The sequence below is a fragment of the Manis javanica genome, chromosome 4, assembly GCF_040802235.1.
Source record: "Manis javanica isolate MJ-LG chromosome 4, MJ_LKY, whole genome shotgun sequence".
Classification (NCBI taxonomy): Eukaryota; Metazoa; Chordata; class Mammalia; order Pholidota; family Manidae; genus Manis; species Manis javanica.
In genome coordinates, this window is record NC_133159.1 from 160,349,509 (window position 1) to 160,373,759 (window position 24,251).

Genomic DNA, 24,251 nt, shown 5'->3' on the forward strand with positions numbered 1-24,251 from the left:
AGGAGTGATCCTTTCTTTAAAGGCAAGAGGGAAGGAATTAAACGCTGAGAACTTTAGAGAGGGGGTAGCTCTGTAGAGCTGAAATTCAGATGTTTTAGGGCAACCTGGCTGGTGCTGGTAACTCATGGATGTATGTGTGTGTGCACATGTGTGTGTGCGTGTGTTTGTGTAGTTCTACAACTGTTGAGAAAACGGCAGACTAAATTTAAGTGCTTCTGTGGAAAGGATCTGCAGCTGGAGTCAAAAGTGTTACTGTGGTGATAATCCTGGGAACCAGCAGCGTAGGGAAGCCCCTATGTGGTAGAAGGAAGCAAAAAGGAAGGAACAAGCGGCTTCTTCCTCCTCTAGCGTTGTGGTTTTCCTCTGTCACCCCCTTGTGGCACAGCCTGACAGAGTGTCTGGCAAAGCTGTAGCATGGTTGGCAGAGCACCAGCACAACATCATGAAACTGAGAACCGAAGGGAGTGTGTGCCGCTGTGAGACAGCAAGCTGGCACCAGGAGAAACTTATTCTGAAGCCCATAGCTTCCAAGGTAGCCACCTTTTAATTAGTGGACCCTCCCCACACCATTCTTTACTTCCAGTTCCTTAACTTCATTGTCTCTTCCTGATTTTAGAGTTAGAATTGGGTTTATATTTCAATTTTTACTTATGAGCTGTGTAACTCTATGCGAACTACTTAACCTCATTTATTTGTTTATAAAAATCACTTTATAGAGATATGATTGACAGAGAAAGCTGTGCATATTTTGATAAGGAAAATAATATGTTTCAACATGGCCAATAGGGCTAACAGGAGAATCTCAGCTCCCCCACCTTGGGACCCCTCTGGGTTCTTCTTCCTCCCTGCTTGCTGTGTGCACCAAAATGCCACATATTCAGAAGTAGAAAAGTATAAATTGCTCCCTTTGGCTGTCATCAGGGCTCAGATCTTTGGAGATCACTCTCCTCTGAGCCCACCGGTATGAAATAAATCTCCCACCCTTCAAGACCTCTGAGTGCTGCTTGGTTCTTCTGTCGGGCAATCCAGTCCAGGTTCTGTTACATTTGTTTCCCTGACCGGGAAACCCAACTGTGCTGGCCCATTGTTACCACCAGTTTGGGGTAATGGTGGGGCGGTGAAAGAACGAGAAATCGCAACGGAGAAGGTGCGCCCTGCCTAATCTTTTGGCAGTCTCCCACCCGGTAACCTCAGACCAGTCCCAGTCCACTGTTCCTGCCGGACTCAAGGAGACTTGGCAGGTGAGGACCCGGTTCTCACATCGGATTATGGTAAGGCCTGGGGCCCCTGACCCAGTCAGACCACCTTCAGGGTGAAAGGGGAGCCTGATCACCTCCCGGAGACCTCTTAGAGATCTCACAGGTAGGGATTGCGGGGCTGGGGGGAATGTTTAGAATCTGGTCTGAGTGTGTGTGTGATTGTGCAGAGTGACTAACACTATTCAGTTTGCACCGATTCCGTGATTCCACAGCCTGCACTACAGAATCTGAGTGGACCCTTTGCCATATTTGCAGTTGGCCACCACGACATAATGGTGATTCAGCTTCGGCTAACCTGGCCCGGGACTTATACGGGTGCACCTTAGTGACGGCTGACCAAATTCTCAGAAAGGGGAGCAAATACACAGGCATCTGATTGGTCTCCTCTCTGAAGGAGGCACCCCTTACCTTGTCTGTGTTCGTGGCACCGTCTCATGGATATGTCATGAGGTCAGGACACAGCAAACCTACAGTTCTCAAAACCATGATAAAAAGTTTGGGGAAGGAATTTCCAGGGGAGTACGGAGTAAAAATGACCCCCGGCAAGTTGAAAACCCTGTGTGAATCTGAATGGCCCACCTTTGGTGTAGGATGGCCTTGGGAAGGAACTCTAGATGCCCCAATGGCTCGCTGAGTCTGGCGGGTCATTACTGGAGATCCAGGTCACCCTGATAAGTTCCTGTATATTGACTCCTAATTAGGAGTCGCCCAGACCCTTCCCCCAGGCAGGGACAAGGTAGGGTCTTAGTTGCCTCAACAAAATGGCCTACAAAAGACCAGCAGAAGCCTGAGCCTCCACAAATTCTTGTTGGTGATCCAGAGGAAGAACCAGTATCGACCCCACCTTATGCACCCCCAAGGCCGTCAGCATCTAGTCCCTTGGTCCCGGACACTCTGCCACCATCAGTCTCCCCACCGCCTCTAGGTCTCATGGACTCACTCTCTCCCAGACCAACAGCCAGACTGCCCCCTCGACTGGGCTCAGGCACCCTTCATATGCCAGTACAAGAGGCACAGGAGCCTGAGAGGTGTGATGGAAATGGGACCATCCAGCCCGGCTGGTCCCTGCTTTACTATCAACCCTTCTCCACGACTGACCTCCTCCACTGGAAACACAACACCCCGTCATACTCGGAGAAGCCACAAGCCCTGATTGATCTCATGGAATCCCTCTTCTAAACCCATAGATCGACCCGGGAAGACTGCCAACAGCTTCTTTGCACCCTATTCTACCCGGAAGAAGGAAGGTGGATTATCAGAGGGGCCTGCCAATACCTGGAAGAATACCTGGAAGAACATGCACCAGCTGGGGTCCTTGATCAGGGTGCATGGGCTGAAATCGCTGTCCCTGAAGAGCACTCCGGGTGGGATTTCACCATGACTGAGGGACAGCGCCCCCGATATCAGAAGCCCTCCTCCAAGGGATCAAAGCTGGGTCTAGAAGGCCCATGAACATCACTAAAACATCTTCAGTCACTCAACACCCAGGAGGGTCTCCTGGGGACTATTACGAGAGGCTGTGTGAAGCTTACTGCACTACACCCCCTTCGACCCTGAGCCACAAGAGAGCCAACAAATGGTCAACACCTCGTTCGTGGCCCAAGTTGCCCCGGACATCAGACGGAAGCTCCAGAAACTTGAAGGCTTCGCCGGAATGAACATCACCCAATGGACTGAAATTGCCAACAAAATATATATGAACAGAGAAGTTCAGGCCGACAGGGAGGCTGAAAAACAAATGAAGAGAAAGGTCAGCCTCCTGGCAGTCGCTCTAAAGGAAAGCGATGACCAAAGGTAGAAAGAAACTGGCTGCTGAGAGGGGGTAAGCCTGGGACACCCCTAGCCAGGGACCAGTGCACTCACCGAAAAGAGAAGGGACATTGGAAGAACGAATGCCCCAAGTGAGGGAAAGCCCTGAAGCCCAGTTGCTGCCAGGAAGAGCTTCACGGGGAGAAGCTCATTGGCTTGGCAGGAACAGACTCAGGTTGACAAGGACCAGGCTCTCTCACTCTCAGCTCCCATGAGCCCACAGTCAAAATGAAGGTGGGGGACCAAAACATGACTTATGGTCAACACAGGGGCAGGACACTCTGTGGTCACCCTCCCTGTAGCCCCTTCAGTGGAAGGACTGCAACTATTCTTGGAGCCACCAGGACAAAAGCAGTCCAGCAGCATGTCTGCCAAGCCTGTTAATGTGAACTTGGGGGCCACAAGGTCCGACATGAATTTCTCTACCTACCCCAGTGCCCCATTCCCCTCCTCGGCTGACATATACTCTCGAAACTCAGAGACCAAATAACTTTTGAACCAACTGGATGCACCAGCCTGAAACTAAATCCAGGGCAAGAAGAGCCAGGGTCCCTCGTACTGGCAATAACCACACCCAGGGAAGAGGAATGGAATCTGTTTTGTGCCCAGGCCCCCTCCAGTAACCCCTCTGAATTCAGAGCTGCCTTCCCCTCTGTATAGGCTGAAGACAACCCACCCGGACTTGCTCATAACTGAGCCCCTGTCATTGTAGAATTAACTCCAGAGGTGCAGCCACAGAGACAATGGCAATACTCCCTTTCACAAGAGGTGAAAGCAGGCATTCTAGTTGAGTGCCAGTCACCCTGGAACACCTCGCTCCTACCAGTCAAAAAGCCAGGAGGAGGGTACCGGCCAGTTCAAGACCTGCGAGCCATCAACAAGGTGATGGGTATTTTGCACCCAGTGGTCCCAAATCCATATACCCTCCTCAGCCAGATCCCGGGATCTGCCAAATGGTTCCGTTGCCTAGACTTAAAAGATAGCTTTTTCTGCCTCTGGCTGGCCCCCCAGAGGTAGCTCTTGTTTGCCTTCGGATGGACTGAACCGGACATGGGACGGCAGATGCAGTTAACATGGACGCAGCTTCCACAAGGACTCAAGAACTCACCCACTCTCTTTGGAGAGGCATTGGCCGCAGCCCTTGCCAGCTTTCCGAGGGGAACCATGCGCTGCGCCCTCCTGTGGCACTTACCGCCTCCTTGCCAGTGACACCCAAGAGAACTGTACAGAGGGCATGAAGGCCCTCCTGTGACTCCTGTCAGACTCAGGATACTTAGTCTCATGGAAAAAGGCACAAATCTGCCAGCAACAAGTCCGGTACTTGGGCTTCCTCCTCACCCAGGGAGAAAGGGCTCTAGGGCTGGAGAGGAAAAGAGTCATCACCTCCTTGCCCCAGCCCCAGGCAAAGAAGGGCCCATGAGAATTCCTGGGGGCTGCAGGGTTCTGCCGAATCTGGATCCCCAGATTCTCGGCAATGGCACAACCCCTCTACAGCCTCCTGGGGGGCCAGATCGGAGCCCCCTGTCTGGACAGAAGAGGCAAAAGCCACCTTCCTGGAAATAAAGGCTGCTTTAGGATAGGCACCAGCTCTAGGCCTGCCAGATAAAGAGAAGCCCTTCAATCTCTTCATACATGAAAAGGAAAAGGTGGCCCTCAGGGTTCTCACACAGACTGTTCGGCCCTGGCAGTGGCCGGTCACATACCTGTCAAAGAGACTGGACCCAATTGCGGCAGGATAGCCACCCTGCCTCAGGGCTCTGGCAACCACAGTTCTACTCATTAAGGAGGCAGCCAAACTTAACCTGGGACAAGAACTGAATGTCAAGGTCCCCCATGCTGTTGTGTCCCTTATGAACACATAGGAGCACCCCTTCCTCTCCAGTTCTCAGCTAGCATAGTACCAGTTGCTCCTCTGTGAAAACCTGCAGGTCCCTCTTGAAACAGTATGGACACTGAATCCAGCAACCTTCCTCCCCACCCAAGAGGGGAAACCAGATCATGACTGTTCCGAGGTAACTGACAAAGTCTACGCAAGTCGTCCATATCTGTAGGATCAAGCAATACAGAATCCAGAACTCACGCTATTCAGTGCTGGAAGCAGTTACCTACAAGAAGGTATCCAGAGAGCAGATTAGGCAGTGACCACTGCCACTGAGATCTTAGAAGCTAAAGCCCTACTGGCCTGATGGTCAGCACAATGGGCCGAATTACACGCCTTAATCAAATCACCATCAGCGAGAGCAAGTCAGCCAATATCTACACTGACTCCTGATCCACTTTTGCCACTGTACACATTCATGGGGAAATCTTCAAGGAAAGAGGTCTCCTCACTGCAGCAGGAAAAGCAATCAAGAACAAGGAAGAGATACTGAGATACTGAAACTCCTTGAGGCTGTTTGGCTCCCCAAAAAAGTAGCAATTCTACATTGCAAAGGACACCAAAAGGGAAATGACCCAATAATCGTTTGGCAGCCGAAGCAGCTGAAGCAGCAGCCAGTAAGGAGACAGGTGAAGCTCCTTCCCTCACCATGGCCCTACTGCCCCCAGTGGAGGCCCCTCCACCCAAGTACACTGAAAAGGAGAAAGACTGGGCCATGCCTGAAGGAGCCACCCTAACCAAGAGAGGGTGGTGGATGCTGCCCAATGGATGCATCTTTGTCCCAACTGCAACTGGAAGACATCTAGTCAGCGAGTACCATCAGCTCACCCACCTAGGAAAGACTGCATTGGAAGCCCTCCTCAAGAAGCAATACTACAGCAGCCAGTTGCCAGCATTGTGTCAGGCAACAAGTGTGTCAGTCACACCATGACTTGTGCCAGGAATAATGCTTGATCTGCTCTGTGACCCCTGCCAGGTGTCCAAAGGGCAGGAGTTGCCCCCTTTGAAGGCCTAGAAATAGACTTCCCAGACATCCAGCCAAGCAGAGGACTCAGATACCTCCTAGTGATGTGTGCACATACTCTGGGTGGGTCGAAGCCTTCCCAACCGGGACAGAATGTAGTCAAGAGGTAGCCAAAGCTCTCCTGAGGCAGATTGTACCCCAGTTTGGCCTACTGTCTACAATCCATAGTGATAACAGACCTGCATTTGTAGCAGATGCAGTACAGATTTCAACCAAATCTCTCAATGTCCCCTGGAAACTCCATACCGCCTACAGGCCCCAGAGTTCAGGGAAAGTGAAGTGAGTGAATTGTACCCTCAAGGGAACCCTAGCCAAGTTCTGTCAGGAAACTCGTCTCCCATGGCTGGACCTACTACCTCTGGCCCTTCTGCGTACCCACTGCACACCCGGAGCACAAAGGTTTTCCCCTTTTGAACTAGTGTATGGACGCCCCTCCTCCCCATGTTTGGGGAGCCTTTCAGGGAACTTACACCAAATAGGGGATAAAGGGGTAAGAGAAAAGATCCAAGCCTTAGGAGCCACCCTAAATGAGCTACAACAATATACCATAGAAAGAGCCCCAATCTCCTTGGGGACCCCAGTACATTCCTTCCAGATAGGGGACTCAGTCTGGGTCAAAGATTGGAGAAAAGACCCCTCAAGCCTCAGTGGACTGGGCCCCACATTGTTGTTCTAACCACTCCCACTGCCTATTTATATAATTGTTGTTCTGTGTCTGGCTTATTTAACTTAGCATAATGTCCTCTGGGTTCATCCATGTTGTTGCAAATGGCATGGTTTCCTTATTTTTAAAGGCTGAATAATATTCAGTTGTATGTAAATGCCACTGTATGTATGTAAATTTTCTTTATCCATTATCCATTGATGGACATTTAGTTTGCTTACATGTTCTTAGATACTGAATAATATGATGCAGTGAACATGGGAGTATAGGTATCTCTTGAAGATACTGATTTCAGTTAATTTAACCTCTTTTAGACTTAATTTGCTCATCTACAAACCAATTATATTTTACAGAATTGATGTAAGTATTAAATGAAATTGGGTTCATATGAAGTTTACTAAGCCGATAGTAAAACATGTGGTACTACACAAAGGAAGAAGAAAAATAAGGAAGAAAACACACATAGTTTCTATTGTCCTTCTTTCTAATTGGTCACAAGGCTATATATGACCAATCAGTTATAGCTGATATTTATAACTTGCTTCTCTCTGCCCATTTCATATTTCCTATTCCCTCACCCGGGACCTCACCTGGTTGGAGCTCTTTACTTGGTGTGAGTGATTTAAATCTTCATTCCTGAGATGTCTGAATCTGCACTGGTCTTATCTTTTTCAGGTTATTAGTAAATGGGTTAAAGAAGCACATTCAAATATAGTATATATTGACTTCAAAATACAAAAAGTCTACCAAGAGTTGTTCTTTTCTAGCTGAAGATAGGTCAAGGGGCAGCAGTTTTTCTTTCCCCTTGGAAAGGAGATCTCAGTACATTCTGGACAGCCTGACACTAAGGAAGTTCACTGAGGTGGTGAACTCCTTACTTTTTGTGAGGCTTATCACCTATCCTGGAATTCAAATATGTTTTTTTTTTGAGAGGGCATCTCTCATATTTATTGATCAAATGGTTATTAACAACAATAAAATTCTGTATAGGGGACTCAATGCACAATTATTAATCAACCCCAAGCCTAATTCTCATCAGTCTCCAATCTTCTGAAGCATAACGAACAAGTTCTTACATGGTGAACACGTTCTTACATAGTGAATAAGTTCTTACATGGTGAACAGTGCAAGGGCAGTCATCACAGAAACTTTCAGTTTTGATCACGCATCATGAACTATAAAAAATCAGGTCAGATATGATTATTCGTTTGATTTTTATACTTGATTTATATGTGAGTCCCACATTTCTCCCATATTTTTTTAAATAAAATGCTGAAGTGGTAGGTAGATGCAAGATAAAGGTAGAAAACATAATTTAGTGCTGTAAGAGGGCATCAAATATGTTTTAATAAGACATCTAAAGTACTTGCTCCTTCTTGCTTATCAGAAACAATTAGCATGATGTCATCAGTGTAGTGAACTGATGTGAGGCTGTGTGGAACTTCAAGATGATTGTAATCTGTCCTGAGTATATTAAGACAGAAAGCAGGAGAGTTGACATAGCCTTGAGGCAAAACTTGGAAAGTTACTGTTGGTCATACCAGGTAACAGCAAATTATTCTGGATTGTCCTTGCAAACTTATATGGAGAAAAAGACATTTTTCATGTCGAAAGCTGCATACCAGGTACCAGGAGCTATACTGATTTCCTCTGTTAAAGATACTCTGTCTGGAGCATCAGCTCCACAGCCTAAATTAGTTTAAGATAATAATGAATAATTATTCTGTTATTCTCTAAGATTTCTCTTCTTTTTCCATAGGACAAACAAGTGAGTAAGTAGGAAAATGGTACGTATCACCACCCCAGCTTTATTCAGGTCTCTAATAATGGCACTTACCTTTCAAATTCCCCTAGGGATATAGTATCATTACTAGTTTACTACCCTTGTAGTGAGGGGCACTCCCAGGGGCTTTTACTTGGCCCTCCTATCATATGAACAGTATTCCTCAAGCCAGAGTGCTAATATGGGGATTCTGCCAATTATTAAACATGATTATTCCAATTATACATTCACAATTTGGGGAATTGATCTGGACCTACTGGGTCTGTTGTGATTACAATGCAGGTTACGATTCCCAACTATCACTTGGCCACCATAAGCCACCACTCTCATTTGTGGATTTGGAGTGACATTTTGGGTCTTAGGCATTATGCCGACTCAATGTCTAACAGTCCCTATGGTAGGCAGAATTTTGGCTCTTATGACCTCTGAGCCCTGGTGTCATGCCTATAAGTGTGTTATTTTACAGGACAAAAGGAACTTTGCAGATGAAATTAAGGTTACTAATCAGTGGACTTTAAAATATGGAGAATACCCTAACTTATCCAGGTGGGCTAAAGACAGTAACTTAACTGGCACAAAGAGGAACTTATTCCAAAGGCCACAGTTTCCTACATAGCCATCTTTCAGTCTGATGAAACTCCCCATATTTTTCCTTATGTATAGCTCCTTAATTTCATTCTTTATAAGTTTTGGAGTCAGAATTAGATTCAGGTTTCAGCTGTTTTGTTTTTCACTTATGAGAATATGTGTCTTAAACAAATTGTTTAGTTTGACTTTGACTGGCTTTCCTATCTACAAGCCAGAATAACAATATCTATTTCACAGGATTGTTTTAGATGAAGTAAAGCTCACATGAAGTATGTTTTGTGTGTGACACATCATATGGACTAAACAAGGCCATGTTGGTTCCCATCTTTCTCTTTTATGTGCATCTTCCCCATCATTACTCCTCCTTTTCATTTCTGCCTCTTGTCCCTAATCTTTGTCGTTGTGCCTTCCTGTTTTTTTTCTCCTCTATTTTTTTCTTTTCTCTTCCTTTTCATTCTTTTCTCCATCATTTATTACCATATCCCCCCCAATTTGCTACTATCCCTTTTGATATCCATCAACTCATATTATGGTCTATGAATGTCAATAAAAAGTGCTCCCCACATTTGCTTAGAATTTGTAATTCATGCCCTCTTGCCATCACTGAACTGTTTACGCACCTCAAGCCCTCTTTAATGTCATATATAGGAAGTCACCATTTTGAGAGCTTACTGCGTTTTTTTTTAAATTAAGGTATCATTAATATTCAATCTTATGAAGGTTACATGTGAGCAACGTTGTGGTTTCAACATTCACCCATATTATTAAGTCACCCCCCACCCCATTGCAATCACTGTCCATCAATGTAGTAAAATGCTTAAGAGTCACTACTTGCCTTCTCCATCCTGTACTCCCTTCCCTGTGACCTGCCTGTATTGTGTGTGCTAATTATAATGCCCCTTAATCCCCTTCTCCCTCCCTCCCCACCCACCGTCCCCAGCCCCTTCCCTTGGTAACTTGATTATTGTCCACCTGCTCTTTCTCCTGATCTGCAAGCTCTGTGTAATCTTTGCCCCTTTAGCACCCCTCTCACTGTTAGGAAGTCTTTAAAAGTGCCCGCCTTTCTTTTGTTACAGAGCGGCCATTTGTGTGTTCCTGTTTTCCACAAGCAGCTGGAATCTCATCTCTCTTGAGTATTCTGCCCATTTTTGCTTTGCAACCCCACTAATCTCCAGAGCGCCATGTAATGTGGGTTTGTGCTACAAGAGCAGATCTCCAGGGCAGGGTGTATAGCAGCCTTGGGCTTCTATTCCCTCCCCACTCCATTTCTCTTCCTCCCGCTTGTGAGCTGGGGAGGGGAGGGCTTGTGCCCTCCTGGATAATGGCTTTGCTACTTTACCTTTTTCTGTGAGGTCTTCTCTTTTCCCCAGATGTAGGCAGTCTGTTCCTCAGTCTTCAGGTTGCTATTTCAGGATTAGTTTTATTTGCTGTCTTTTTGTGTTATATATGGTTTTGGGAGGAGGTTTCTGCCTCACTTCTCACACCGCCATCTTTTCCCCCCTAAGTCGAGAGCTTACTGCAGTTTATTGTGTAGTGTATCAGTGAGGAATGTTCTAAGTTTTCACTTTTGGAAAAGCCAGCAAATATTGACCTGATTAAAGGACTTATTTTTCTCACAAGTTGGCAGCTGTTAACATTGGTTCAGGAGCTCAATTGTGTCAGGATCAGTGTCTTTTCCATTCTCCTGGGGTTTTGTAGCTCCAGGAATCTATCTGTGTTTAAAGTGAAAAGAGGAATCAGGGTGAAGAGGAAGGGGGAGTGCCATCAATGTGTACCCCTTTTATCAACAGAGGAATGCTTTCTTCAAAGCCTTCAGATGGCTTCTGTCCAGGTTTCATAGGCCAGTCCTGTGCCTATTTCTAAGCTTATTTCTTTTTATTCATAAGCTTATATTTTAGTGTTGGACTATAGACATCTGCAGGGCATAGTAGGCAGACACTGAGAATTTTTTCATCTCTTTAGTTTTGCCTTTTCCAGAATGTCCTCTAGTTGGAATCATATAGTATGTAGCTTTTCCAGGTTAGCTTAGCAATATGAATTTAAGATTTTCCCATGTCCTTTTGTGGCTTGGTAAATCATTCCTTTTTTATCACAGAATAATATTCCATTGTATAGATGTAATACAGTGTGTTTATTCATTCACCCATCGAAGGACATCTGAATTGCTTCCAACTTTTGGCAATTACAAATAAAGTTGCTATAAACATGCAGGTTTTTGTGTAGACATAAGTTTTCAGCTTCTTTGGGTAAATAATGAGCACAACTGCTGGACTGTATGGTAAACTTATGTTTGGCTTTGTAAGAAATGGCCCAATTGTCTTCCAAAGTGGCAAAACCATTTTGCTTTCCCACCAACGAGTGAGAATTCCTGTTGCTACACCAACATTTCATCAGCATTTGGTGTTGGCATTGCTTTGGATATTAGCCATTCTAATAGGTGTGAATGTTGGACATTTTTTTACTCACTCTTTCCTTTCCATTTAGAATGATGTTCAAAGCTCACTTCAAAGACAACCTCCCTTGCAAAGCCTTCCCTGATGCTGCTCCCAGCATGGGCCCTTCTGGTCCTAAAGTGATCTCTTCCCTTTCGAAGTTCTGTTTCTGGCCCTTCTATCTTCTTTGCAGTCTACATAACCAAGATATTACTTTCCATGGTAGGAGCCATCCAAAGCCTTTCCACTATTTCTGAGAGTTTCCGAGGCATTTCTTTCTTTTCTGAGGGGAGGGATTATAAAGTTTTATTGACCTCTTGAGTAGATCTCTCCTCCCTTCTTTTTTCTTGTCACTCCCTCTCTGGAGTAAAAAATATTCCTCTCTTTGTCTCATGTGTAATTGTTTCACAACCTTCTCTTCTTAGCCTTTTGGCGTTGCCACCATTTATGTCCAATATGGATGCACCTATCCAGGCATATTGCCACAACGGCTTCTATCCGTAAGTTAGAAGTATGTTTCTTTTCCCAACTTTTAAGAGAGTAAAACTTACTTGGTCACATTGCATGTAGCTATTTTCACAAATACACTTTTTCTATCTGGATAATAAGGATATCATCAAGGATAAGAATTCTTCAACTTTCTGATCCCCATAGTCCCTGCTTTAGAACTGGTGGTCAATAAATGCTTATAATAAATGAATAAATGAATGAATATACTGTATATGTCTTCAATCTCTTAAAAGAAACAAATGTATTTCTTTCAAGTAGGCATTCTTGAATTACCAGCAGTTAACCCATTTTATGTACAAGTGGAACACAGACCATTGTTTCTTTGCCCAGTAAATAATATTTATTAAGAAATGACAGAAGACACTGTATCACAGATATAATTGAAATAGCCAACAGATAAGATCATTATATGACCCAAAGAAAAGAGATGGAATCAGATGTTGAAATATGGAGAAGTGTAGACTACTTCTTAGAAGCTGAATGTTGGGGAAGGAGCTTCCATTCTCTCTGATGACATCTAAAGACTGTCAGTTGACTTTGATGTTGGAAAAATTTTAGGTAAACAGAAGCTAAAAATAGATCATAAAGCAGGGAAAAATTAGACTTGTGGACAATTCTCAAGGATGAATTCCATAATGTGTCAGTAATCTTCAGCCCTGCAGGAAGAACAGACATAGTATATCCAAAGCAATTTGATGATCACCAGGTGGGTCACAGCATTTCTGTGTCCATAGTGCATACTCAAGGTATTCACTGTAGAAATGGAATCAGATAGGACTTCTATATTTGATCGTCCCATAACAGAAACCCAACTTGTAGTCTAAGAACTTCTTAGTGGTTCAGGGGTGGTTGAGGAGATAGTTAACTCATGAGTTGAATTAGAAGTTGAAAATCAGCAACCTGGCTTTTAGCAGGTGGGCTCACAGCAGTAGGCACAGCAGGCGGGGCGGCAGGATGACTGTCCGCAGTAGGATGGGCGGCAGCAGGAGGCCTGGGCATGGTGCAGCTGGCAGCAGGATGGGGGTATGCAGCTCACCACACAGCAGGGGGGCAGGACGGTGCCCTCCACGCGGCAGTCAGGGCGGCACCACCTGGTGCGGCAGCTCACAGCTCCGGAGCCACCCTCCAGGCTGTAGCCGGTGCCATAGCCGATGCCATAGCCAGTGCCACAGCCGATGCCACAGCCGGTCCCACAGGAGCTGGTCGTGCAGCAGGTTGGCTGGCAGCAGCTGGAGCCACAGGTCCCAGCGGTGGAGTAGCTGGGAAACCCACAGAAGCTAGTGGAGCAGCAGGCCATGGTGTCAGGGGTTGGCTGAGAGTTGGGTTGTTGGAGGAGTTTTGATGGTGACATCTATGTGGCACCTTTTATATATCTGGGCCAGCTGGTATTTATAAAATTCTTAACATATCTTCCTTGTTTTTGTTTAAATTTGTTCTTCAGTGGTCCTCTGATTGGCTTGCATTGAAATACTTATGACACATTGTGAGCAACAGTTTAGTAATTTGTTTTATAGTTTCATTCGGACTGCTCATCTTGGCCCTTTGCTCTCTGGAATGTCTGTGGTCTCCCCTGTTCAAAGAGTCCTCCCGGTTTAGTCCTTGTCAACACCCTCGTTTTGTGGAGGTAGTTATTCTACTTGAAACTCCGTCCAAATCTCTAAGGCTAAAGGTAATTGTGTCCTAATTTATAACTATTATTTTTTCCTTCTGGATTTATAGACTGAATTCTTTCGAATTTAGGACATCACGATATCCACTGAATTGAAAGAGTACCTTTGGACATGCATAGTTAAATCTTCCAACTCATTTACTCCAACATCAAATCAGATTACCATTATAGTTCCTTTGACTTCAACCAATTTGAGATGTGTAATATTATTCATATTCCAGGCCAGAAACCTTTTCTTGTGACCCAAAGGACATAGGATGTATCTAGGAGAGTGCTTAGCTTCTGGGAGAACCTTAATAAATGTTTATTGAATCAGATTTTAAATGGGTGGAGTAAAAGGCATGATTCATAGATGCCTGTACCACTTATAAATGACTAAATAGAACTTTCAAGCTGTAGTACCTCCCATGAAGGAGTCCTTGTTACTGTCAAAAGAGGTTAGGAAATGCTGAATTTTTTCCCCTGCATTTCGTAGTTGACAAGGCTCAGGGAAGAACATCCGAGAGTTACATTTTGAGGAATGTACTGTCATCTACTTTAGTCTTCTCTGAAACACACAATCTTGTGTGTAATCTATTATTGATACCAATTAAATGATAAAGGTAAGTGCTGGGAACTTGTAACTCTGAAAATATTTTTCTTAAATTGTTTTCTATATTTTGTCCTATTGTACTTTGTATATTGCTGTCAGATACTTGATGAAGAATTGAAAATTAAATGATAAATGTATTTCTTGTTCTAGATTTGTGTTAACTTCTTAAGAGAACATCTTTCAAATTGGGTTGCAAAATGCAAAATAATAGCAGTTTCAGATTTCTAATATATGTGTTCGTCAAGTGGTAATGTTGGAAATGACTGGGTATCTCCATAGCTCCTTTTTCTACTCTTGCTTAGACCTTAGATAAACCTTATACATACTTTCATTAAATGGAAGTGAGTGGTGGGAATTGAAGCTTAGAGAGCAATTTGGGGATCAATGGGAAGAATTTAACAGGCTAAGGCATATGAATTAAACCTAAATGCTCTTGGAAAATAGATAGTGTCTGATCGATAGTATCAGTAGATATTTAAAAATCATAATAGGTAATACAATCTTTAAATATTGGGCACACCTGAAAGAGATCATCTAGAATATTAAACAGAAGGAGATTAAACTGGTAGAAATACCTCTGGGTAGAAATCCCACACTTTTGATCAACCTGAAGATTTTAGCTGAAAGTGGCATTATTTGTCTAGACCCAATCATAACATTAGAGCATCTAAGTTTTGAATAACCATGCAGATTACTAACACACAGAGCATTGTATTAAGTGATGGATTCAAGCATAATATAATTTGTTTTTAATCTTTCTAGTTTAGATTTTATGTTTATGCCTTAGGATTATTATGAAAATACAAATCCACTCTTCTTGAGTTCCAGCTAAAAATAGACAAGGTTAAAGGTAGAAGGAAAAAAATAACTCAGTTTGCTTTGCACATTTAAACATTTTATTTCAAATTAACAGGATATTCAGGGGAAAACAGGTCTGAAAATATGGGGACCAAGAGATAAGGAGGAGACCAGAGATGTCACTGAAATGACGAGCTACCCCAGTCAGTCCTGCTCACACAAGGCAGGATATCTAGACAGTGTAATTGATACATGTTTTCAGTGTGCTAATTCTGCATATCCAAGAGGGTCCTGACTAAGACTAAGTATTCTGAGTGGCTTAGAAACATCATGACACTTAGCACCTAAGCAAAATTGGACATTTCTTTAGAGAGCAGTGTAGTTTTGCTGTACTTCCCCTTTCACTCTTAAGTAATCAGCAACCTGGCTTTTAACAAGTGGGCTCACAGCAGTAGGCACAGCAGGCTGGGCGGCAGGAGGACTGTCCGCAGTAGGATGGGCGGCAGCAGGAGGCCTGGGCATGGTGCAGCTGGCAGCAGGATGGGGGTATGCAGCTCACCACACAGCAGGGGGGCAGGACGGTGCCCTCCACACGGCAGTCAGGGCGGCACCACCTGGTGCGGCAGCTCACAGCTCCGGAGCCACCCTCCAGGCCATAGCCGGTGCCATAGCCAGTGCCACAGCCAGTGCCACAGCCGATGCCACAGCCAGTGCCACAGCCAGTACCAAAGCTGGTGCCACAGCCGGTTCCACAGGAGCTGGTCGGGCAGCAGGTTGGCTGGCAGCAGCTGGAGCCACAGGTCCCAGCGGTGGAGCAGCTGGGGAACCCACAGAAGCTAGTGGAGCAGCAGGCCATGGTGTCGGGAGTTGGACTGAGAGTTGGGTTATTAAGAAAAGTTTCTGAGTTTTGGATTGCACGTTCCATATCTGGCCTTTTATATATTCCCTAGAGCGGCATAATTCCCTGACAGCATCTTTCCTTGATATAATTTGCAAAGGCAGTCTCTGATTGGCTAGTAAATGAGTTGTTTAGAAAGTTATAAATAGCATTTCAAAAGCTTGCTTTGGTCATCATTCAATTAAGTCTCATTTTGTTTATTCTTTGCCCCCTGGGTCAAGTAAAGGCTCATCATGGAGGCCAATCACAACATCACCTTTTTATGCAGGTCACATGACAGACTAGACTTGGACTAACCATTGCTCCGGCTTGTTTGTCATCCCTTTTCTTTGATAACTTTTAGGCAGATTTTATCTAAGCTGAACATTTTCTTCCTAAGTGGTCATTCAATTAGGAATCATGATTTCATACATTTCAAATTTGTCCAGACTTGGAATAACTAACATTTGTGTCATCAGAACATGAGCTGTCACCTAAATCATCAACATCCAAAAGAAGTATGCCTTTCTATGATCAGTTCGTACAAATTATAGGATCCTCAGAGTTCTCATGGGTATTTTTGCCTTCAGTAGTCAATGTACATATTTCTAGCTGCAATCCTAATGACTTTTACCTGTAGATTAGTGGAGTAAATGGAAGTTTGCTCCCAGAATTTCTGCTCTATTTGTATATCAGCAGGCCACTGCAGCACCGCATTTGTGTTACTGGTATGTAATTTTTCTGGTGCTCACCAGTCACCAAGGACTCACCCATGGAATTCCTCCCAGAAGGCGTGAGGAGGGGAAAGCGAGCATGCGCTGGGACTGGAGGGATGGATGCAGCGGGCTTGCCAGTTGGTGGCCAGAGAGGAAAGACTTGGGAGTGCGCTGAGGGGAAGCTGAGCAAGAGACTGAGGTGTGAGAAATAAAACCCTTTAACCCACCCTGCCCTTTCCCTTGTCCTCCTTTAGTTTCATCCTATTCATAGGAAACTTTACCTGGGTGGGGAACCCCCTTCCTTCTGGAGCTACATTTTGGCGAGAGTTGGCAGGATCTGGTGAACCCAACATCTGTTCTTATGGGTATGATGTTTCAACGGGATATCCCTATAGATGGTGGTGAAATAACCCTGAACACCCCTATGGGTGGTGGGGACGTCCCCTGGGACCTCTCTATGGGTGGTGGGGATTCACCCTGAGACTTCTCAGTGGGGATTTGGTCTTGGGTAAGGTGCCTCCTAGAGGAGTGGGCCCCTCCTCAGAACTGGGGAAGGATGGGGATGCCAGAGACAGTGGAGTTGGCCCTCTGCAAAATTGGGGGCTCCTTACAGGAACTGAGTGCCTGTGGCACTGTGGGAAATGTGGGGCTGTTTCTCACAGCATTGGAAAGAGTTACCAAGGAGAGAGATGCACTTTGGCAGCAAGTGGCAAAACAAGAGAACAAGTTGTGGGATGCTCTGAAAGATTAACGAAAGCTTAATAGATGGCACTGCTCAGAGACATGCTAGCGGTGCAGAAGGAACAGCAGGAAGACGCAGGCTGCAGAGGCTGTGGGGGAGGTGAAGGAAGGAGTTGTGCTTTCAGCTCTGGAAATGGTAGAGGGAAAATCAGGGGAGAAGGAGCCAGGGGAGGTTGGGGGTGAAGCCGAGGGTGGAACTGTTCCTGAGGCCATTGCCTAAGGCACCAGCCCCTCCTGTATTGAAAGACTGCCTGATTATAGTTAAGAAAATAAAGACACAGTAACCACAGGTTCCTCAGGAGAGTAGCAGCCCCCTCACCAGGTTGTGGAGTGCTCCATGCTCTGCTCCTATGGATTTGAGCCCCCAGTTTTGGCAGAGGCCCTCAGAGCCTCTGCCCACGTGGCTTTTGTGTCTTTGGGATTCAGGAGTAGATGGCATTGTTTTGTCTGTGTCAGAAATGGGTAAAGTGGCTTCCCTGATGACTCACCCCTCGCTCTGGCTGAGGTTACAAAATGCCCATCAGACTCCAGGGAATCATGTGCTTATTGATTGGCTGACTGTGGCCCTCTGCATGCTACGGCCAAATCAGGGCAATTTACCACACTTCCCCATGAGTTGGCAAATGTATGCAGAGCTCCTGCAGGTTTTATGGGAGTTGAACATGAAAAATATCATCTACAGTATGGGCCCTGATGAGGAGTTGTTCACTGTGGGGATGAGAAATCTGATGCTCCATACAGCTCCCTAGTCCCTTTTTCGGTCCCTACTGACTATTCTTGTCCTCCACTTAGGGCAACCCATAAGTGAGGTTACTCATACTATAGAAGATCTGGGGAAGGTTGAAACAATAAGAGCATGGAAGGAGATACAGCCTGCTACTGAGAGAAGAGGTTCAAAGGGCCCCAGGAAGGTCTCAAGGACCCAGATGTGGGTTGACTTGGTAAAGGCAGGTGCAGTGAAAGAAAAACTTGATAGACAGCCCGATAGAATCTTGCTAGAGCTGTGGCACCAGTTAAAGCCAGAGCAGCATTTCTAGCTGCTGAGGTCCAAGACATGGAAGCCAGAGGCAAAGCCCCATGTCCAGCCTGTGTGTCTGCCGGACTTCCTGGGGGTGGACCTGCAGAACCCATCTGGACCCCTGCTGAATAATGATTGGGTGTTACGATCTGACTGAGGGGAGGGTCAAGCCACCTGCCCTAGGGGGCTGGCTGGGGCCTCTTGTGACAGAGACCCCATGTTGAGTAAAAGATCAGCCCCCAGTGAATGTGTAATATCCTGGCTTTGGTGGACACAGGAGCTGGATGTTTCCTGATTTACTGCTACTCTGAGTGGAATCCTGGGTTCCCTCTGTTATAAATGGTTGCAGGAGTGGGGCTGTCAGAGTGGAACAAGCCTGAATCTCCTTGGGAATAGGGGAATCTAATGTTGTACTAACCTCTGATTCCCTTAGAGATAACTGTGGCATTATTAGAAGAGTTTTTTGGTCTTGTAGGCTACTGGAGAGTGTTTATCCCACACTTGGCACAAATTCTGAGGCTCTTGTGCCCCTTGGCATGCAAGGGTGTCAGGTGGGGCTGAACGTGTACATTTACAACTGCCATTGCAAAATGGACAAGCTGGGTGTCTTTGAGGCTAGGGCTTTGGCAGCACCTTGCAGGCCTTTGCTTGGCATCTCCAGGGAATGATGAAGCAGCCAACTTGGTCCAGGGAAGAAGACAATGCGGGCTGTAGCCCATCAATGAGGCCTGCCTCTGACATTTGGAGAAGTCAGTAGAGCATGGCAGGAACACATTGTGTAATCAAGTCCCACAGCAGCCTGGAGACTGTGTGACCTTGGTCATCTCGGCACATGCAGTAGTGATGGCTGGCAGTTCTGGCACTTTGGGGACAAGGCCTGGAAGCTGGTCTCTTGTGTGTTCCTGGAGCAACTGCAGAGTGGCTCCCAATAATCACAGTAGTGCACCCAAACAGCCAGAAGGTAAAAGCACTTTACAGAGAAGTTTTGTCTTATTATTGTGGCCAGTGCCTGTGCCTCCAGTAGCACTACATCTACCCTGTTCTTGCTACTGTCCCATCACAGGACCCTTTCTGCATGCATCCTACTTGCACTGTCCTGTCACAAGACCACTCTGCACACATCCTACCTGATGGACAGGATTTGCTTATGTTGGTGTCATTAAACGTATGTCTTATTGCCTTTAAGGTTACTCTCTTCTACAGTCTTTGCAGATTGGGCACACCCCCTAGCCACAGCTGGTGTTTACCGAGTATGCCTGGAGCCCTCTGCTGGTTCAGCTGCTGGCCTCCTGTGGAATGTGCAAGCTATGGGTTTAATTCGAGTCAGACTTTGAACTCTGGTTACAGTGCATCAGCCTTCTCACACAGGGCCAGTTTTGGAAGACTGGGGGTGCATAGATTGTAAGGCAAGAATTCTGGAGAGGTGTGTGGTGGGGTAAACGGAAGTTTGCCCCCAGAATTTCACACCCTATTTGCGTATCAATAGGCCATGGCAGCTCTGTAGCTGGGCCAAGGGTGGAAAGAAAACAGACATTCTCTACTCCCCTCCGTTTCTGGTATGTAAGTGGTCTGGTGCTCATCAGTCACCAAGGACCTGCCCATGGAGTTCCACCTGGAAGGGGCAAGCAGGGGGAAGTGACCTGGTGCTGGGACCAGAGGGACGGTCACAGCAGGCTTGCCAGTTGGGGAGCCAGAGAGGAAAGACTTGGGAGTGCACCAGGGGAAGCCGAGAGACTGAGCCATGAGAAATAAAACCCTTTAACCCACCCTGCCCTTCCCCCTGTCTACCTTCAGTTTCATCGGATTCATGGGAAACTTGCTCTGGGCAGGGAACCTCCTTCCCTCCATAGGTACAAGATTGTTTTCTGACTCTACTAAATTAAAAATATATGCTAGTTATGAATACACATTTTAACAGTACATTCAAACAGTACACAGGCATATAGAGAAAAGTTAATATTTTTCCTCTTTTGCCCCAAATAGTACTTCCCACAACTAGTACTTCCCTCCCCAAACTAGTACTTCAGAAATCATCAATACTAACAGTTGGGTGCATATATCTGACACTTTTCTCCCTGCTTTTGCAAATATGAACCAGCAAATATACACATACATCTTCTAGCTCAGTAAAGTTGGAGTCTCCTATATTTATTTTTAACAATTTACTTGTAAAATACACATAACATAAAGACCACCATCTTAACTCTTTTTAAGTGTACAGTTCACAAGAATTAAGTACATTCACATCACTGTGTAGTCAGTTTCCAGAACATTTTATCTTGCAGCACTGAAATTCCATATCCATTAAACAGCAATCTTCCCACAGTCCCTCCTAAGCCCTTAGTAACCACCATTCTACATTGTGTCTTGATGAATTTCACCACTTTAGGTTCTTCATACAAGTGGAATCATACAGTACTTGTCTTTTTGTGGTAGACTTATTTTACTTAGCATCAGGTCCTCAAGATTTATGCATGTTATAGAATGTACCAGAATTTCCTCCATTTTTAAGGCTGAATAATATTCTGTTGTATGTATATACCATAGTTTGTTTATGCATTCATCAGCTGATGGACACTTGGGCTGCTTCCACCTTTAAGCTATTGTGCCTAAGGCTGCCATGAACGTCAGTATACTAATATCTTTTCAACACTATGCTTTTAATTCTTTTTGCTATATATCTAGCAGTGGAATTGCTGGATCATATGGTAAGTCTATTTTTAGGTTTCTGAGTAACTGTTATACTGTTTCCATGAGAGCTGTACCATTTTATGTTCCCATCAACACTGTAAAGAGTTCCAATTTCTGCACATCCTTGTGAACACTTTTTGGGTTTTTGAGAGTAGCCATTCTAAAACGTGTGAGGTGGTGACATTGTGGTTTTGGTAGCATTTTCCTAATGATTAGTGGTATTGAACATCTTTTCATATGCTTGTTGGTCATTGTAAATCTTTGTAGAAATGTCCATTTATATATTTCACCCAATTTTTAATTGTTTTGCTCTTGTTGTTCTTGTTGTTGAGTTTTAGGAGTTCTTTATGTTCAGGATATTAACCTCTTACTGGATATGTGATTAGCAAAAATTTTCTTCCATACTATAGATTGCTTTTTCATTTCCTTATTATATCCTTTTATGCACAGAAGTTTTCAATTTTTGATGTAGTTCAATTGATCTATTTTTAATTCTTGTTGCCTATGCTTTTGGTGTCATATACAAGAAATCATTGCCAGATCCAATGTCATTAAACTTTCCTTATGTTTTCTTCCAAGAGTTCTATAATTTTAGCTCTTATATTTATGATCCGTTTTGAGTTAATTTTTATATATGATATGAGGTAAGAGTCTAATATAATTCATTTTTATGTGTATATACAGTTTTCCCAACACCATTCATTGAGAAGACTGGCCTTTTCCATTCACCCTTGTTGAAAATCATTTGGCTATATATGTGAGGGTTTACTTCTGGGCTCTCTCTTCTATTTGTCTATATGACTGCCTTTATGGCAGTGCCATACTGTTTTGATTACTATAGCTTTGTAATATAGTTTGAAATCAGGAAGTGCAATGCCTCCAACTTTGTTCTCCTTTCTCAAGCTTACTTTAGCTATTCAGTGTCTTTTGTGGTTCCCTACAAATATTAGGATTGTTTTTTCTATTTCTGTGAAAAATGCCACTGGAATTTTGATAGGAACTGAACTGACTCTGTAGATTGCTTTTAGCAGTAGAAACATTTATTTAATTGAAGTATCATTGACATACGGTCTTATATTGGTTTCAAATATACAACCCAGTGGTACAACAAGTACCCATATTATTAAGTCCTTACTTCTACTAGTTCAGTTACTATCTGTCAACATAGGAAGAAATTACAGAGTCGTTAACTATATTCTCTATGTTGTACTACCATCCCTGTGACCAACTTATATTATGATTGAGAATTTTTGTGTCCTTTTATCCCTCTCGCCCTTTCCACCCACCAACCCCTCCTTCATGGTAACCAACAGTCACTTCTTAGTGTCTGTGAGTCTAGTAAAGACATTTTAACAATATTATTTCTTCAAGTTCATGAGCACAGAATTCCTTTGCATTCTTCAATTTCTTTCATTATCATCTTATAGTTTTCAGTGTACAGATCTTTCATATCCTTGGTTAAACCTATGTCTAAGTATTTTATTCTTTTTGATGCTATTGTTAATGGGATTGTTTTCTTAATTTCTCTTTCTGATAGATTGTTGTTAGAGTATAGAAATGCAACTGATTTTCTATCCTGCAGCCTTAACTGAATTTGTCTACTAGTTCTAACAGTGTTTTTGAAGTAGTTTTTAACGTTTCCTATATATAGTATAATGTCATCTGCAAATAGAGACAATTTTACTTCTTTCTGATCTGGATGCTTTTTATTTCTTTTTCTTGCCTAATTGCTCTGGTTAAGACTTCCAGTACTGTGAAAAATAGAAAAGGTGAAAGTAAATATTATTGTCTTATTCCTGATCTGAGAGAAAGTTTTCAGCCTTTTACCACTGAGTATGATTTTAGTGTGGGCTTGTCATATATGGCTTTTAATTAGGCTGAGGTAGTTTCCTTCTATTCTTAGTTTGTTGAGGGTTTTTTTTAATCATGAAAGTTGAAATTCAAAAAGTTAAATGAAGGTTGAATTTCATCAAGTACTTTTTCTACATCTATAGAAATAACCATGGGCATTTTCCTCCCTTCATTCCTTATGTGATGTATTACATTCATTGATTTCCATATGTTGTAACATTCTTGCATTCTAGTATAAAATCCCATTTGGTCAGGTATATATCCTTTTAGTGTGCTGTTGAATTATGTCTGACAGTATTTTGTTGAGGAATTTTGCATCAACATTCATCAGGGATATTGGTCTGTAGTTTTCTTTTTTTGTAGTGTCTTTGTCTGGCTTTGGTATCAGGGTAACCCTGATCTCATATGTGAGTTTGGAAGTAATCTCTCCTATTCAGTTTTTTTGGAAGAGTCTGAGGCAGATTGGTGTTAATTTTTCTTTAAATATTTAGTAGAATTCACCAGTGAAGCCTTCTGGTAGTGGAATTTTCTTTTTTGGAAGTTGTTTTTTGTTACTAATTCAATCTTCTTGTTAGTGTGGATCTGTTTAGACTTATATTTCTTCATTAGTGAGTTTTCATAGGTTGTGTGTTTCTAGTAATTTATCCCTTTCATCTAAGTTACCTAATTTTTTGCCTATTCTATACATATTGCTCATTATTTTAATAGTGATGCAAACATTCCGGGGTTTAATCAAACCACACTTCATTCAGTCATCCCCCTGTTGAAAATCCTCCCTTGATTTTAGTTAGTGCTTTTGAATTAAAAAAAGTCAAAAATTTAAGCTGAAAGGACTTCAACTGGGACTATCTTTAAGTGATTATGGATGGTCATATGGTATAAGGGACTGAGACCTTAACTGAGAACTAAATTAAGCTGATTAGATTAAGTAAGCTTCTCAAACTGCTTCTACCATTAAGTGACTGTGTGACCTCAGAAAAGTCACTTAATTCCTCTGAACACTGGTTTATTCATCTCTGAAATGAGAGGGCCTCCCAGACACCTCCAAGGCTGAAATTGTGTAATTGCTCTACCAGATCATTCTTCCTTTAGGGCATGATCTGCCTGTGTCTGAATTACCTGGGTATCCTACAGAGTGCCTGCTGCACCATCTTATATTAGACACTCAGTAAATGATTGTTAAATAAAAGGGGGAATGAATGATTAGTAGCATATGGTAATGATAAGCAGCCAAATTTGCATTTTACTAAATTCACTTGCCATTTTATTTTATATTTTCCTCTCAGCAGGAGCTGTTAGGTAGTGATACCTGAAAGTGGTCAGTAGTGTCTTTTGGATTGGATCAGGTCT

The 24,251-nt window shown here is 43.8% G+C and overlaps 1 protein-coding gene across 1 annotated transcript; it reads right to left on the reverse strand.

The window, feature by feature from the left end:
- Positions 1 to 12,262: 12,262 nt before the first annotated feature.
- Positions 12,263 to 16,129, reverse strand: LOC108383628 (keratin-associated protein 1-3-like). The gene is made up of 2 exons (XM_073235574.1): positions 15,708 to 16,129; positions 12,263 to 13,248 (listed from the first exon to the last, which is right to left on the reverse strand). The coding sequence occupies exons 1-2, from the start codon at positions 15,930 to 15,932 to the stop codon at positions 12,856 to 12,858; spliced, it is 618 nt and encodes a 205-aa protein (XP_073091675.1). The 5' UTR covers positions 15,933 to 16,129; the 3' UTR covers positions 12,263 to 12,855.
- Between the last annotated feature and the right edge of the window lie 8,122 nt (positions 16,130 to 24,251).

Bases quoted from the DNA above. Each gene is read 5' to 3' on its own strand.
- LOC108383628 (XM_073235574.1), bottom strand. From the start codon at position 15,932: ATGGAACGTGCAATCCAAAACTCAGAAACTTTTCTTAATAACCCAACT. The intron at 13,249-15,707 runs ATCGGCTGTGGC...CCAACCCCTGAC, and splicing joins GCTGTGGCACTGGCTGTGGC to ACCATGGCCTGCTGCTCCAC.